Source organism: Clarias gariepinus, chromosome 22 (genome assembly GCF_024256425.1).
Source record: "Clarias gariepinus isolate MV-2021 ecotype Netherlands chromosome 22, CGAR_prim_01v2, whole genome shotgun sequence".
In the NCBI taxonomy this organism is placed as follows: Eukaryota; Metazoa; Chordata; class Actinopteri; order Siluriformes; family Clariidae; genus Clarias; species Clarias gariepinus.
Genome location: NC_071121.1, coordinates 5,531,418 through 5,546,748, shown reverse-complemented (window position 1 = coordinate 5,546,748; position 15,331 = coordinate 5,531,418). Strand labels below are relative to the sequence as shown.

General features: G+C 39.4%; 1 protein-coding gene across 4 annotated transcripts in view; it reads right to left on the bottom strand.

Annotated features, from left to right (window-relative positions):
* The window catches only part of eya4 (EYA transcriptional coactivator and phosphatase 4), a 55,266-nt gene that overhangs the window by 2,122 nt on the left and 37,813 nt on the right, over window positions 1–15,331 (bottom strand). For 3 of the 4 annotated variants that reach the window (XM_053483377.1, XM_053483379.1, XM_053483380.1), the window contains 9 exons: window positions 14,432–14,609; window positions 13,840–13,976; window positions 13,152–13,235; window positions 8,053–8,142; window positions 7,603–7,661; window positions 7,304–7,464; window positions 5,891–6,005; window positions 4,077–4,198; window positions 3,164–3,264 (listed from right to left, as the gene is read on the bottom strand). In XM_053483377.1, coding sequence (XP_053339352.1) covers window positions 3,164–3,264; window positions 4,077–4,198; window positions 5,891–6,005; window positions 7,304–7,464; window positions 7,603–7,661; window positions 8,053–8,142; window positions 13,152–13,235; window positions 13,840–13,976; window positions 14,432–14,609 — 1,047 coding nt within the window. Of the gene's footprint in view, window positions 1–3,163; window positions 3,265–3,324; window positions 3,426–4,076; window positions 4,199–5,890; window positions 6,006–7,303; window positions 7,465–7,602; window positions 7,662–8,052; window positions 8,143–13,151; window positions 13,236–13,839; window positions 13,977–14,431; window positions 14,610–15,331 lie in introns of all 4 variants that reach the window. The other variant, XM_053483378.1, reaches the window with a different exon arrangement.

Here is a 15,331-nt window from a genome sequence, read left to right as displayed (position 1 = left end):
TGCAACTGAACCTGACATGTAATATTATATTTGGAAATTACAAACATAGGAGGTTTCCTAAAATATGAATACTTCTATCTGGTTTAATAAATGAGGCCCAATGTTTATGCAACCTTGTCCACATAAATAGTTATTCTTTCATACTATAGCCAATTCCCCTTCTACTGTATACACACCATTTCAAAATCAAGGCTATTATTACATTCATGAAGCTCACTACAGTCACCAAAAACCCGACAGGCAGTTATCACACAATTACAGACAGGAAAAGCTGAGAACAGTGACACGCTGAAGTTTACCCACAATTAAATGTCAATAAAGGGTTTATAAAAAGGTTTGTAACTTGCGTGTTATGAGAAACGATGATGTAGTACATACTGACTGATCCATTTCTTTATTGTATGTACAGTATGAGCGAAGATTATTTCCAAGTCCAAACCTCTTTCAAACCCTTTATGAATATCAGCATGTAAACATTTTTCATCAAACTGGGAAAAACAGGCTGCCAAGTGCCAACAAGCATTTCTCAGTATTGGGTTTACTTAAAAAATATCATAGAATATTTTGGGACGTTCAAATATCGTATTAAGCTAATTTTATTACAATACTGCTCATTATCAGAGTATTCATAATAATAATAATAATAAAGAACTATTAGCATGTCATGTCATGAGTTTAGGTAAACCATGTGGTAATGATGTATTGCATTTTTTTCAAGGTTAATTTCGATGTAATTTAGCTCATTGTTTGCTTCATATGGTAATAATACATACTGTAGATGCATATTACTGAGTCGACCTGGCCTGAATTAAATTGGCCATAAAATTGTTTTTTGTCTATTTAAGTTCTGTTCCTAAACTAACTCATTTAAAGTTTGATATGTTGACCTTATATATATTTCCTACCTATTTGGAAATGTGTATTATAACTAAGGCTGTCAATATTAACACGTTAATGTATGTCTGGAAATTTAAACAAATTTGTTTTTTTTTTATGCTAATTAATCATAGACCACATTTGACCCTAATGGCTTTCCATAATCGCAGCACGGTTTTCCAGCTGTGAGATGATAAAGGCACGTTTAACATGGATAATAAGATAATTGAGGAAACATCACCAGGTAAACAGCAACTTTCATTATTAAAAGCTTCTAGATGGAAGTTCTGTGCTCGAGCTGCCTTCAAAAGGATTTTTTTTTACAAGAATACACTAACTATAAGGCTGTGAAATTGAGGTAGTTGGCAGAAGCTACTTTTATTGCACTTAATGGAGACCGCTGAACATCAGTGAGTAGCTTTAACTACCTTGGTGTAACAGCACATTAAATCAGTGACAAATGGCAATTGCACTCTTTCAGTCTGGGCTTGTTAAAACATTTTGCTAGCCACCTGCATAGGCAAGTTGAAAAGGAGATAACTGACATGGTCATCACTATAGGAGCAGACAGAGCTCACAATGTAATTTACCATTCGAGAGATTTTAATGTAACATTTGTTAACTAGAGAGATATTATAAAACTACATATGTTTTTTACTTTTACCAAGTTTGTCATGCATTTCTTCATTCCAACGTTTATAATACAAGTATATCTGAATATTTTATCACAGTCTATGACTGATTAACTAGGTTAAATTTTTGAATTGATTGACAGCATTATTTAAAACCCTTTATCCTGCTGAAAATCTAGCCATCTCAAAGGTTTTGCAAAATATGTCTTCACCTTGTGTTTAAAAACATAGAAATGAAAAACCTAATCTTTGTATTATGGTGTTGTAAAGTAAAATTAAAAAAGGATTCAAAATTATTATGAAAAGCTTCGACATATTGATCTTAGTTTTAAAAAATGCTTGTTAGCTTTAAAAAAACAAAACATAAATCTTTAAACATTAAGTACAAAAATAGACTTTGCACACACTGTGAAATACACCGATCACCCATAACTTTAAAACCACTGACAGGTGAGATGAAACATACTGAATATCGCATTACAAAGGGACATGTCAAAAGGTGGGATATGTTAGGCAGTAAGTGAACCATCAGTTCACAAAGTTGATGTGTTGGAAGCAGGGAAAATGGGAAAGCACAAGGATCTGTACCTACCAAACCTGGTCCAGGGACGGTGAACCAATGAACTGTCGCTCAAGGCAAGCATGCACTCACGGATCCCATCTGATCTGATCTGCACCAACAATGTGCATGTGAGCATCGGAACTGGACAGTTAAGCAATGAAAGAAGCTGGCCTGGTTAGATTACCCACTGTTTTTTTAATATCCTGTGGATGGCCAGGAGTGTGTCCACCTGGGGAAGATATGACAGCAGGATGCACTATGGGATGCCAGCAGAGGCAGTATGATGATGTGGATGATGTTCTGCTGGAAAACCTTGGGTCCTGGCATTCATGTGGATGTTACTTTGACATGTACAACCTACCTCAACACTGATGCTGACCAAAAACTGTACATTCCTTTATGGCATTGCTACTTTAAGCAGGATAATGTTTCCTTCCCCACTGAAAATAATAGTTCAGAAATGGTTTGAGGAACATGACAAAGAGGTGAAAGTCTTTCCTTGGCCTCTAAGTTCCCAACATCTTGATGCAATCGAGGATCTGTAGGATGTGATGGACAAGACCCCATCTTTCAACTAATGTCTTGGCACCAGATAGCACAGCATACCTTCAGAGATCTTGTGAAGTCCATGCTTCAAAGGCTCAGAGCTGTTTTGGTGGCACACACAGAACTTACGCAATATTAGGCAGGTGGTTTTAATGTTATGGCTGATCGACATACACTCTTCTAAAACAGAGGCATTTAACCAGGTCGAGATTCTACTTAACAGGAATATGAGCTCAAACGCATAATGACTCTTGGTTAAATAGCTCTGTTTTGCGATTTTTACAAAGCTGTTGCATGATTGCCAGGTTGCAACAACACCCGAGGAGATGCACATCTGGCAAATCAATGCACTGGTTACCATCACCAGCGTATGAAAAGAAAACACAGAAACAACACATTTCAAGCACATGAGCTGGCAGTGTGTCAGTGAGAGCTAAAGTAAAGCACGGCTAGAGCACACACAGGGAGGAAGTCCACTTTAGGGAAGGGGGTGGGAGAGATGGGGGGGTCACACACTGCTTCCGGATCACAGGGTGGGGGTCGTTACCTTGGTAGCAGCCTGCTCCTCTTCCACACCGTCCCCAATAACAACATACACTACCTTCCTGCCAAACCTTTGTATTATTCGCTCAAAGCAACTCTCTTTTCCTGCAATAATAAACAGGGTTAGATGTCAGAGGCGTTAAGGTCGAAGGTCGTGAAAGTTACCTGGCTGGCCGCGTGCTCCTCATCGCGCCCATCACCAATCACTACATATGTAATGTTAGTGCCAAACCTGGACACTATACGCTCAAAGCAGCTCTCCTTACCTGTGGAAAATACGGCAGTGCCTTAAGCTCATGTAAAAAACATTCAGCCATACACAGAGGGTTCACCGGTCATAAAAGGATGAACAGAAGTTTCAGAAAGAAAGAAAGCAAGTCGGAAGAGAAGAGGAGAGAGGAGAAACAAGAGGCCGGACATAGAAAAGGATTTTTTTTCCATAAACAGTAAAGAATGATGGATTCATAGTGACACACACACAGAAACACTGCACCCCCAGGCATCCTGATTTTACAATCCACATGGAAAACATAACGAGTGGTAAGCAGTGTGTGCATGAATGTGTGTGTGTGTGTGTGGAACAGACTGGCTCGGCATCAAATCATGAATCAAAACAGATCAAAGTGACCTGGTCATGACTCACTTTCTCCACCTTATCATTTTGTGATGCTATTCATGTAACGTAATAAAGCAGCTGAACACAATTAAACCAAGAGTATAAAAACTGCCTTATTCTCTATAGAAGACTTCATAGACACACGGTGGCCTGGTGTTATTCTGATCATCAGTGGCCACCTTTGCTGCTTTCTTGGACCCCAGGTCTTATCGTTCTAGACTAGTGTCTCGTTTGAGACCTAAAAGCTCGTTCATAACGTCAGTGTTTACTCGGCCGTGTATGTTTTACTGTAGTGACTCACCTATTTTAGTTGCGCTGTAGATGTTCTCGATAGGAAAAGCCGAGCCCAGGCTGTAGAGCAGGACCTTAGCGAGAGCTGGTATTAACTGTGTTGTAGTCACCAAGACGTTAACGCAGTTACTCCTAATGGGACAGAGAGATAGGGGGAGAGAGATCTTTAAATACTGTATCACTGCTTCTAGTGATGCTTCTAAGTACTTAAACAACTCCTGAAGTAGTGTAGGAACCCACATACTGTTATATGCTATTATAAAGCATTTTAAGTTTTAAAATGATTATAAATACACATTCGCAAATTTAAAGATTGCATGTGAACATGTCATATCAACAAATTAGAGATCCGAAATCATTTTGATACTACGATTTTGATTACTTCTTATTTCTTAGCATGATACAGAATGGGGAGCTTTCTGTAGCCAAAAGAAAGTTCTATGAGGTGGTATCAAAAGGTTTCGAGATTTGCACACCATAGATCCAGACATTCGCTATTGATGGTCTGGCTCTTGGGGACGATTTTTCAATGCACAATGCCGCAAATACTGAAAAAGGATCAAATGAGCATGCACTCGGTCGAGGCCAGCTTCCTGCCTCGCCTTTTTGGGTCGTGGAGATGACGGGCTCTTCCACTGTAAAGACTGCTGCTTCGTCTCAGGGTCGTACCCATACACCCAAGTATCGTCACCGGTAATTATCCTCAACATGAAAGAGGGGTCATCCACAGCACACTCCGTGAGTGTTTGGCAGACTTCAACATGATGTACGTTCTGCTCCCTTGGCAGCAACACGGCGCATGTTCAAATCACACTTGAGGTTCGCCTGGACTGTTCTGCATGACACACCAACAACGGCGGCAATGTTGTGGATTGTTCCTGGACAATCATCATGCACAATTTACTGAAAAGTTTTGACATTTTCAGGGGTTAAGCTTGTTGAAGGACTTCCTGATCTCTTGTCATTTTCCAGCGATGTTCTTCCACTCTTGAAGCACCTTGAAACACCTTGAACGACTCGTCATTGCAGCATCGCAGTAAACTTGGTGAATCATGTCAAACTTCTCCGTGGCAGATTTGCCCAGTTTCATAAAGAATGTCACAGTTGCTCTTTGTTCTAACTTGAATTAATGAAATCGCAGACTTGGTAATGCACGTGTTTAGAATAGCACCAGTTGCACAGCTCCCGATGTACACAGGATTATGTCTTTTGGCACACTGACTCATAAAGGTCGGTGCTCCCTGTGACTGTGCGTGCAGCCTTGTGCTGCCATCTGTTGGCGTGTTACTAAACTAGTCTCTAAACTTTTTGATACTGCCTTATATGTATATTTGTGTAAAAAGATAATAGAAATGATATGATCATAGCAGGTTGTAGGCAAATACAACCTCAGACAAGCTACACATTATAACTTTTTTTCACTGTGCCATTGTTTATTTAACAAAAATGAAGCCAAAAAGAAAAAATATGCAGGCAATACTAAGTACCCCCATGATTCACACCCATGATAGCTTGTAGATTCACCTTTAGCAGACAGAAAATGAAGTAATTGTTTCCTGTATGACTTTATCAGTCTCTCCCATCACTGTGAAGGAATTTTGCTTACAGTTTTTCTTCCCTAATTACTTGAACATATTTCAGGACTCAAGTTGTAAAAGAGTGGTTCTGGGAGCATGAGGCACCATTTTCACACATGAACTAGCCATAAGATTGTATGCTGTAATCAAAGCTAATAGTGATTGTATAAAATGAATGATTTGAATAAAATAAAATGTGACTTGTGTTGGCCAGCCAGTGTAGATGTGCTGTATTATGATCTCAGACCTGGAGCTGATGATTGACAAAGACTTGAGTGCAGTGGTGAGCCATGAATCCGTCAAAGCCTCAACTTCAGCCCTGAGCTGGAGCCATGCGTCTCTCTTAGCCGGACTCAAGAGGCCTGAGGAAACGGGCCCCCCCACCCCACAAAAAAAAAAAAAAAAAGCACATGTCCGTCACCATACTCTTGAACACTCAGATATTTCTTTATGATCAAAGTTATGTATTTTGCATTAAGGCTCATAATTATCACAAATCTACACGTGTACAAAGACAGTACACAGAAACTATGTAACATAAATATACATATAAATTTTTTTAACTAAAATTGCAGAATAAAATATGGGTTTTTAGTGTAAATCGAATATATTGGCACCCACAAAAGGTGATTGAGTTTATGGCAGTACTGCCGAAGAACAGGTATTAAATTTGTATGAGCTTTTACTATTTCAGCTATTAGAAGAAAAAAAAATTACATTTTCATTTACTTTCTCAACATTCTAACATTAATATTGCGGTTCACATCTGCTAACAGCATACTTTTTAAAAAAAAAATCTATATAAATTAAATAGAGATTTTGTCTGTACATTGGTCAGAACTAGATCTTTCAACGCTATGTAAAATTTTCTGTCTGTCTGTGTTTCTGTCTGTATGTCTGTCCAGCCAGTTTTTGTCTCAACATCACGCAAAACTGTACTTAAATATCTGCCTGAAGTTTAACCTGTGCCATAAGTGAAATCAAAATGTTGAGTAAAAGCGATCTTATGAACAATCATGTGCTGGATTTGATCATCTATTTTTAAATAAGCTACTTGCTTTTACATTTAGGCATTTGGTGGACGCTCTTACCCAGAGTGACTTACAAAAGTGATTTTATATTTAAAAAAAAAATGTAAACAAACACCTGCACCAATAGATATTAATTAGAAAAGCTACACTGAATAAGTGAATATTTTCACAGCTGAAATAACAGTGCTGACGTGGTATACAGTATAAGTGAATTTTAATACACTGTCTTAATACATTTTAAAACAAAACGTCATGTTTATCCGATCTCCTATTTTCATTTCTGATCTGTGATTCACTCTCGGATTACCGAACAGGTAGTGTATTTGGGTGACAACGAAAGAAGTACAACTTCTTTAGCGCGTAAACAAGGTGTAAGATACTCAACCTTACAAAATGTAATTTCTTTGTATAAATAAAAGTTAAGCAGAAAAACAGACAGACATGTACGTGGGCTTCAACCTAAAATAATAATATCACTGATTACATCAAAATTGATCAGCTTTTTCTTTAGCTTTAACCTTTTAACTCTTTCTACAAACTATACTTTTCTATGAATGACAGGTAGTTACGCTAGTTACCTTATAATTGTATATAGCTATATATTTTCCGTTCAGTTGATGGAAGCTTACCGCCCACGTTGTTTTTATACGTGCAGTACAACTCCTTCACTCTTCTGTAGCGGAAGGCCAGCTTCCTCATCCAGTCCACTCCGCCCCTGACGCCTGTGGCTAAGCAGAGGCTTGCGCTAGTCGCAGCTGCATGGAAGCCATCAGTGGCAAAACTGTAAGTACTGTCGATAATAACAATAACAGTCATGCTTTAAACATTAATCAACAACAGTATTATAATCCAATACAGCAGTGAAATTCTAGAATTACAGAAATGGTTCACTGAAAATTAAAAAAATGTAGCAGTGTTTGAGACGCACCTAAGGTCCTGTCCGTTATCATCTGAGGACACGTCATCAATGTGCACCTGATCACATTCCTGTAGAGAACATGCACACACACACACACACACACACATATAAATTACACACTCATGTCAGTGAGAGGTGGAAGTCCCACATGGGGCCGTAATAAAATCCACCAGGGGGAGACAAAAACCTAAACTCACATACACACATGCTACAGTCATCAAAAAGAAATGAATCGGAACTGTGTTACAGATTAAAAGCTGAGATATTAGACACCTAGTGTAAACTGTTATTCTTAAAGACAGTTTTGCATTACTATACACCCTTATTCTTTCCTTAATATGTGGACAACTTTATGAGAAGCTGGAATGTAAGAGTACAACATGTAAAACTTTTTTTTTTTATGTGTAAATGGCATCAAAAGAATAAGAGGAAAGAAGAAAGGAGAGGGCGAGAGGTTACCTCTAAGTCATTAAAGAAGAGATGTGTGTCTGCAAGATTGAAGATCATCTCTTCCATTCTTAGACCCAGTGTGACAGCCATCGGAGCATCCTACAAGGAAATCATCATAGGCTTATCATGATTCCATAATACATGCACGCAGGAATATCACACTGATGTGTCCATGTTGAACATCTCGATCGGTGTTATAATAACCTGAGCTGTTATAATAACCTGCACTCCTTTTACTAGGCATTTCCAGTAGACCCCAGAGCATGGCCGTGGCAGTTTCTCAAGCTTCTACTACCAGGGCATAAAGTCAGCGTTGTGCTGTGGCATTGGATTGGGACTCTTAGATCCACTAACATGAAATTGTTATGCTATAGTATACAAAACCATCTTATACAATGTGTGCTTCCTACTTTGCAGTAACAGTTTGGGAAAGTGATGATTAGGTGCACACATAATTTTTCAATATACACTGTATGTTTAAGGCTGTTTTTGCACTAGGTGTGGTTGGTTTGTTCCATGCCCGGGTACGATTTCTCCCTCCTCCCTGCTGGCCAGCTTTTACATTAGTAATACTGGTTTGTGCCAGAGAGGATTTACACTTGTGTCATTACACACTCTGATGCAGCAGGTGGCAGTATGCACCTTGCTGGTATAAAAGCTGCCAAGTAAACAAGTAGAAAACGAGTACAATGAAGTTAACCTAACATACTGTTTTGTAACATCCATTGCCACACTAAGATTTCAGATGATTTCACAGGCAGTGTTGATGATGTCACAGTCTAAACAGCGGTTCACAGCCAGGTGTTCGGGTACAGTTGGTTTTCATATTTTCAAGTGGACTGGAGCACAGTATGCTGATCCATTCCCAGGATGATAGGAAGTGTTCGTATTACACAAGCATACAAAACTTGGGGTCAAGTGTACCAGGATCCAGCCATGCTTTGGCTCATAGAAAGCTGTATATATAAAGTACTGTGCAGTATACGGGCTAAATCTTATGTCCGGTCATTTCTTCATATTAAATTAAATCAAACGATGTAGATTAAATGAAAGATATGGGACCTTTTTTTTTTTTTTTTTACTGTGACAGCCTGGAGCAAAGTGCCTAAAGTTACAATTTAAAAACTGCTTATTTATGTAACAACCTCAGCAGCAACCTCATTTCCCCTCTTGTCTGTTCCAACTACTCAGCATCACCAGTACAGTGAAACCTCGAAATGCGAGTAATACGGTTTGCAAGTGTCCTGCATGACGAGCAAAGACTTTAAATACATTTTGACTTGGAAAACGAACAAGTCTTGGTTTACGAGTACTGAGTATCATATATCACGCAGGCGCTTCTTGTTTTCACAACTGAGCCAACGTTTTTTCTCTCTTGCGCTGCAGAATTGTGGGTAATCGTCTCCCCTGCTGGGTCTTAGTGCGTGTCTTTTACTGGTATAATCAACATCCATGCATGTTTACTATAACACTGTGTGTATGGCGCACGTGTAAAGCAAAAGCAAGTCTCATTAGAGTGGTTTAAAATCCATTCATGGCTCAGTCTGCTCTGTGTCTGTGTGCATGCGCATCATTGGATACCGTGCCACACACACACACACACACACACACACACACAGAGCCCTCCTACTTTCGGCTTCACAGACACACACACACACACTCTTTCTCTCTGCTCTACACAAAAAACAATGCTCTGTCGCGATTCTTTTTAAAGGTTAAGTGCAGGTTAATTTGTTTTATTTTTACTTAATATTTTGTATTAATTATTTTTATGTATTTATTTTTTGGGGCTGTGAAACGAATAATTTGAGTTTCCATCATTTCTTATGGGAATTCTTTGATTTTGTTTATGAGTGTGCTCGTAATCCAAGGTTCCATTGTATAAACTAATCATCGGTTAAAAACTGCTCAGGTATGGGGACTGGACTAAAACTGAGAGGAAAAACCTGCCAAAAATCTGAGCCAAAAAAGTCCTTCAGGAAGCCTGGAGAACTATTCCTCAACTCAAGCGCACAAGCACACACACACACACACACACACACACAATCATACATTATGGGCAATTTGGAAACGCTGCTTGTCTTTGGACTGTGGGAGGAAACCGGAGTACTTGGAGCAAACCCACCCAGCACAAGGAGTGCATACAAACTCCACACACACACAGACTGGAGGTGAGATCCAAACCCCAAACCCTAATGCATGAGGTGACGTTGTCCGCCTGACAGTAGGACCATCTTTCCAAAATAAAGAATGTGCATTTTAACGGCTACGCACAATATGTCATGTTGTATTAAAATATATAAAGACGTCTAAAGATCCGAGCCAGATAAAACCAGAAGAGAAAGGAGCGCGAAACATTCGTCAACAACTTGAAAGGAGCAAACACAATTTAATACATACGTCTTTAATAAGAGGACAAAGACTCCCTATCATAAAGATTGTAGGCTATTAATTCTTTTAACTAGCTTGCTATATGTTACTACATTACATTATGTTCTTTATGTTTATCTTGATCATCACCATCAACAACTTTATCATATAACATGATTAAAAATAAAATAAAAAACTCACATCCTTACAAATGTTGATTTTAAAAAGCGATTTTATTAGCCAGGTCTCAAATAAGTCTTCCCAAAACCCTAACACGAATTCCTCCACTCTGACTCCCACTGCTGCGCCTCTTAGTCTAAAAAAATCCATAACAGGTTCAAATACGCTCGCTGCAACCCATCAACCCGTTCACATACAGCCATGTCACGACCCCGAGGAGAAGGCAGGAGTTTAAAGAAGCGACAGGGTTAAAGAGAAGGAAAATGAGGAGAGGCTAGAGGGAGGGTGGGGAAAGGGGGGTGGGGGGTGAGGGAGGGGGGGATTGGGGGTTCTCAGCTGTAAAAATCATCACATGTGAGTTGGCTATGTGCACGCTGACTGCCTCAAAAGAGCGGAGCCAGAATAGAAAACAGTGTGTCTTCATCTTTCACACACACTTACACACACACACACACACACATTCCTAGTGTCTACTCTCTACTAGAATATTTCATGTCCGGAGACGATCATCACGCTGTTTAAATAATAAATGGTATAAGAGACAAATAATTTTTGTTTTTGCACAATTCTATTTAAGTTAAATATATAAACACGTTAAACATATTGTGTGTATGAAATTGTACACAGAGATTCTGGGGGGAGGGGGGGGGTGTCAAAACTTTCAATGCTACAGCTTAAAATCATTGTAGAGTCAATTTAATAATTAACACTTTTACTATTACTTGGTAAAAAGACATTTACAATTATTTGCATTTCTCTTGTAAAAGTTCATATTTTGTAGTTTATTATTATTATTATTATTATTATTATTTCTATTAAGCTGTACTTTAGACTTGTATTCTCTGTTAATACACTGTTTTCATATTTCTGCTACTGTAACATTATAATTTGCATTATAAATCTGATTGTCTGTCTGTCTGTCTGTCTAAGGCTCTTATAATAATGTACAAATAATAATTTTTTTTTTTAAATAACCTTTTGATTTTAAGCCTTTCCACGTCCCAGGCTGTATGTGTCTGTGTCTGTGTGCCAGAGACAGAGAGACAGAAAGAGAGAGAGAGAGAGTTTGGCAGTGTCGCTGATGAAGTGCCTAAGATCGGAGGGTCCTGCTCGTCACTGCGCTGTCAGAAATAGCCCGTCAGCTGGGAATAGATGCAGCTGTCTCCACAGCTCTCACAGAACCAACGACAAGAAACGAGTGAAGGTGTGAAAACAGGGCAAACGTTTCACACGTCTAATCAGACTCGCTGTCAAAAAAGTCTGTATAATACAGAGCTGCTGCTGTTTCAGGGAACTGGTCAATCCCGTGGACCTTGTGGTTTAAAAAAAATTAAATAATAATAATAAAAACCTCTAAATCCTCTACGCCGCGCAGACATAGGCAGGATTCACAGTCTCGAAGGAAACTTTAGATATGGGTTCTGCAGGTGCTTCATTAGATTTCCTTGGTGCTCCATTCACACTACCGGTTTTTCTCTCTTAAAAGATTCTTTTTGTTTTTCAAAACCCTCACACTCGTCATGTAACTAATGATATAATGATATATCAGACTTCATCCAGTGCTTCTTCCCCTCCAGTTAAAGCCCGTGAGCTGGGGGTTGTTTCCCACGCACCTCTACAACACCAGTTCAACATTGTTTTCAGATTGAATTTCAAAAGGTGTGGCAAAGTAAAGCAGCATTGAACTGAAATACCATCAAAAGATTACATGCAGCTCATGCTACCTAATCTAATTTCCATTACAGCCTGTTTTTGAAAGGGTGTGATGATTATTAAAAATTTAGATCTGAGACCAAATTAATCCCCTCCACATTATTTCCATATTAGTTTTGTATTATTCATTTATTTACACTCCTTCATTAATTTTATGGTGGCACGGTGGCTTAGTGGTTAGCACTGTCGCTTCGCACCTCTAGGGTCAGGGTTCGATTCCAACCTCGCGGTCTGTGTGCATGGAGTTTGCATGTTCTCCCCGTGCTTGGTGGGTTTCCTCTGGGGGCTCCAGGTTCCATGCAGATTAGGTCAATTATTGTGTCAATGAGTGACTGAGTGAGTGTTTGCTCTGCGATGGATTGGCGCCCTTTCCAAGGTATTCCCTGCCTCGTGCCCTATGTATCCTGGAACCCTGCGACCCATTATAGGATAAGGTGGTATAGACAATGAGTGAGTAATTCTTTTATTATATTGTTGGTTGTTGTTAGTCTTTCGTCTGCTCCCATCAAAGGGTTGCTACAGCGGACTATCTGATCGTCACACAACTTGGCACTCCAATTTTATTCAGACTTGGGACCGGCACTGCATTAAATGGCTGGGGTTTGGGCATTGGGTTGGAGTTAAACCCAGACCTTCTGCATGGCAGACGAGAAACCTACAATTGAGCCACCAATGCCCTGGCCTGAAATATTGTTGGTGCTGGACGTAAATCAGCTTTTCAGACTTTGGTACAAGTACTGATAAAAAAAACAAACATAATATATGATTATGTTAGAACAGGTACTTTTTAGGTTTTTTTCAGCAGGAAGAAAGACAAAAAGAAGAAGAAGGTAAATAGAGAATACCTTTCCATATTTCTGAGCATAAGATCCAGTGAGAAGCGAGTGGAAGACAATGATGGTCTCGTCCAGATCCCAAACAAACACTCTCTGTAAAACACAAGCATATTAAAATAAAGTATGTACAAGCGGTGACCAGGTCAAATATGGACTTTTTGATTGTGCAGAATAACAGATCACAGTTATGAAAGTAAAAAACTCCCTTTATTTCTCTATATAATCCTCTGCTACCATAATGCACTTATCCCAGCGTTTCACAAATGCATAGATCTCATCAGAATTTCCTTAGAACACTGGAGCGATTACCGGACTGCCTGCTTCATTTCTGAAACACTGGCCTCCTTTGACGGCTCAAACATGTGTAAATAGGTTGGCGTGAGCATTGGAGATTGTTTGTACAGTTCCCACAGCGAGATGTATCGCTTCTCGACATGTATCTCTTTTTGCGACATGTTATCCGTCAATTGTCAAGGATCGGGCGTTTCACTCGCTGAATGTTCATGGGAACTACTGCAGTGGCTTCCAAGCCACCCAGCCGGGATCGTCATTTGTAGACGTACAACCTTCTTTAAAATGTTTGCACCATTCAAATTTTTCCTGTGTCTGATCACTGAACTATCACTGTATCATATGAAATATCAATGTGGCTGAATTATCAGCAACATGTTTACAATGTTTTGTAAAATAAAATTACCTCCAGATCACTGTCAGGAGGAGGGGAGGGGTTGTTTTTCCTACCACGCCCCCTGGCTTTAGTCGCACCCCCACGGCAGGTCCGGTCATCCAGTTCCTTGATGGGCGTAGAAGGACTCTGGCCCGCCTCAAAATCACCTGAATGCACGAAAAACACTGCTGTTTGAGCCTGCATGGTTATGTAACAAATGTGTCTTTTCCACAGTCCTTTTCCACCAACAGGGTACTGGTTCCCGATCTCAAACCCTATCACATTTCACCAGAAGTGGGTCAGTCGCAGCACCCAAACACTGCACTGTTGTTGTTAGAGATTTGGGCAAAGTAATTTCATCACCATGGCAACAACCAGACCACTACTGAGACAGGATCTAAAAAGTGCAAACCTTTAGGAATGCTGTTCTGATTAATGGTTACATGGCTAGGTTCTGAAAATGGTCACTGGTTCCCTGATCCAGCACCAGCACCACGTCAGTGAAAAGGTGATACACTGAGAAAAAAAATCAAGAACATATTTAATGCTGTCCTGGAACCCAGGAGGAACTATACTTCCCAAGCTCTTTGCACTGTTATCCTCCCGATTGGTCAGCACTCACCTGGGTGCATCTCAGGAGCCTGTCCTGTTATTACAGGGGCGGGGTCTTGCAGTTGATAACTGGAGGTGGAGCCTGTGTTGTCCAGTGTGTTGTTGGTTGTCATATAGGAGCCATAGGAGGAGGCAGAGTAATACTGAGCATACTGATTCTGCCCGAACGCTGTATATGAGGGATACTCCTACGGTTAAAAAAATACATAGTTTTAAAGTTATATTAAGCTTACAGTGTATTAACCTTCCAGTGATTACAAAATACAGGACTGGATTTAGATTTAGAGTCAATGTAGGATATTAATCGCAGAATTAAGTAAAAGTTCCTCTTGTCATTAAAAAGTTCCTAATGAGAAAATATGCCTATGGTTTTCGCACCTATAAAACATCTGCTAGAACCAAACAAGTTACCCATTCAACCAAAAAAACAAAAAACAAACCACAATCATCGCCAACAAAAAACCATACCCAAAAAGCTAGATCGAACAACGCACCAGGCAGTTCCCACCCTGAAGTTACCGATTACTTTCCAATAACAACACATTCCAAAGTGGTTTATTCCTCTTATACCACGTGACTTTTAGCAACGCTAACTTTTTCAAATGAAAGAATTTAATGTTGTACTTTTTTTTATTCGATTCGAGTTACTTTTAGTGGTGTGTAACGGCCAGGAAAAAAACGATCATTTCGATTATCACTTTATATTTTTAAGATCTACTAACCAATAAAAGCCATCTAAGCTATCACTAGTGATGGGTCGTTCATGAACGATTTGTTCTTTTTAAACGAATCTTTAACATGACTCAGATAAACGAGTAATCTCAGAGAGTGATTCGTTCGTTTTCTATTAGGCGCGCATGCGCAAAGCATCACAAAACCTTTGCAAAAATGTTATATACAGGAAACAGAA